At 56.5% G+C, this 667-nt stretch overlaps 1 protein-coding gene across 1 annotated transcript in view; it reads right to left on the bottom strand.

The window, feature by feature from the left end:
- Positions 1-8: 8 nt before the first annotated feature.
- The window catches only part of VOLCADRAFT_92494 (uncharacterized protein), a gene marked incomplete at both ends in the record, with an annotated part of 7,938 nt that continues 7,279 nt past the window's right edge, over positions 9-667 (bottom strand). The window contains 2 exons of the mRNA XM_002951828.1: positions 9-192; positions 530-578. Coding sequence (XP_002951874.1) covers positions 9-192; positions 530-578 — 233 coding nt within the window. The remainder of the gene's footprint in view (positions 193-529; positions 579-667) is intronic.

The raw sequence follows: 667 nt of genomic DNA, 5'->3' as shown, positions 1-667 counted from the left end.
CGTTAGTATTAACACCGCTTGGAAAAGCCGTTGATAATACCGTTGGGGGAGTGCAAGACGCCAACGGCGGAGGGCGACGCCGAGGACGACAAAGTGGACGAGCAGCAACTGCTGGAGGGGAAAGCGGCTGTAGCAGCCGGCGGGTCGGCAGCAGCAGCTGCAGCTAGGGAGAGCAGCTCCGAATCGACACGGCTGCGGGGTGAGCGGGTTTTGGGATCCCGGGAGGTTGGGGTGTGTGTGTATTGGGCTTGAGCTTGCGTGCCAGCCACCTGGGTGTGCACCTCGCAAGAGTGGATATTCATACACGCTAAGGCGCGCGTGTGTGTGTATGTGCTTGGCTGTGGCGAGGTAAAAAGACATGTTCTTGATGTTGTTGTTGTTGTTGTTGTGTTGCTGTTGTTCTCTCGCTCCCTTCTCCTGTAACGCCCGCGGGAAGTCACTTCTCTCGCCCCTCCCCCCCTCTTTTCCCCTTTCCCCAACACATACATACATACATACACATCACAGATTTAGGGTTTTAGTTCCTCACCGGAATACGCCCCTCAGGCTCTCCTCAGTGGCCTCCACATCGCCATTGCCTGTGAGGCAGTAGCATCGCCGTCGTCGGCGTAATAGTAGTCAGCAGTAGTTAGTAGCAGTAGTAGCAGTTGAAGCAGTGGGGGAGGGC

The sequence above is a fragment of the Volvox carteri genome (genome assembly GCF_000143455.1).
Source record: "Volvox carteri f. nagariensis unplaced genomic scaffold VOLCAscaffold_26, whole genome shotgun sequence".
In the NCBI taxonomy this organism is placed as follows: domain Eukaryota; kingdom Viridiplantae; phylum Chlorophyta; class Chlorophyceae; order Chlamydomonadales; family Volvocaceae; genus Volvox; species Volvox carteri.
The sequence above is the reverse complement of the archived record's forward strand: the minus strand, read 5'-3'. Positions and strand labels throughout refer to the sequence as shown.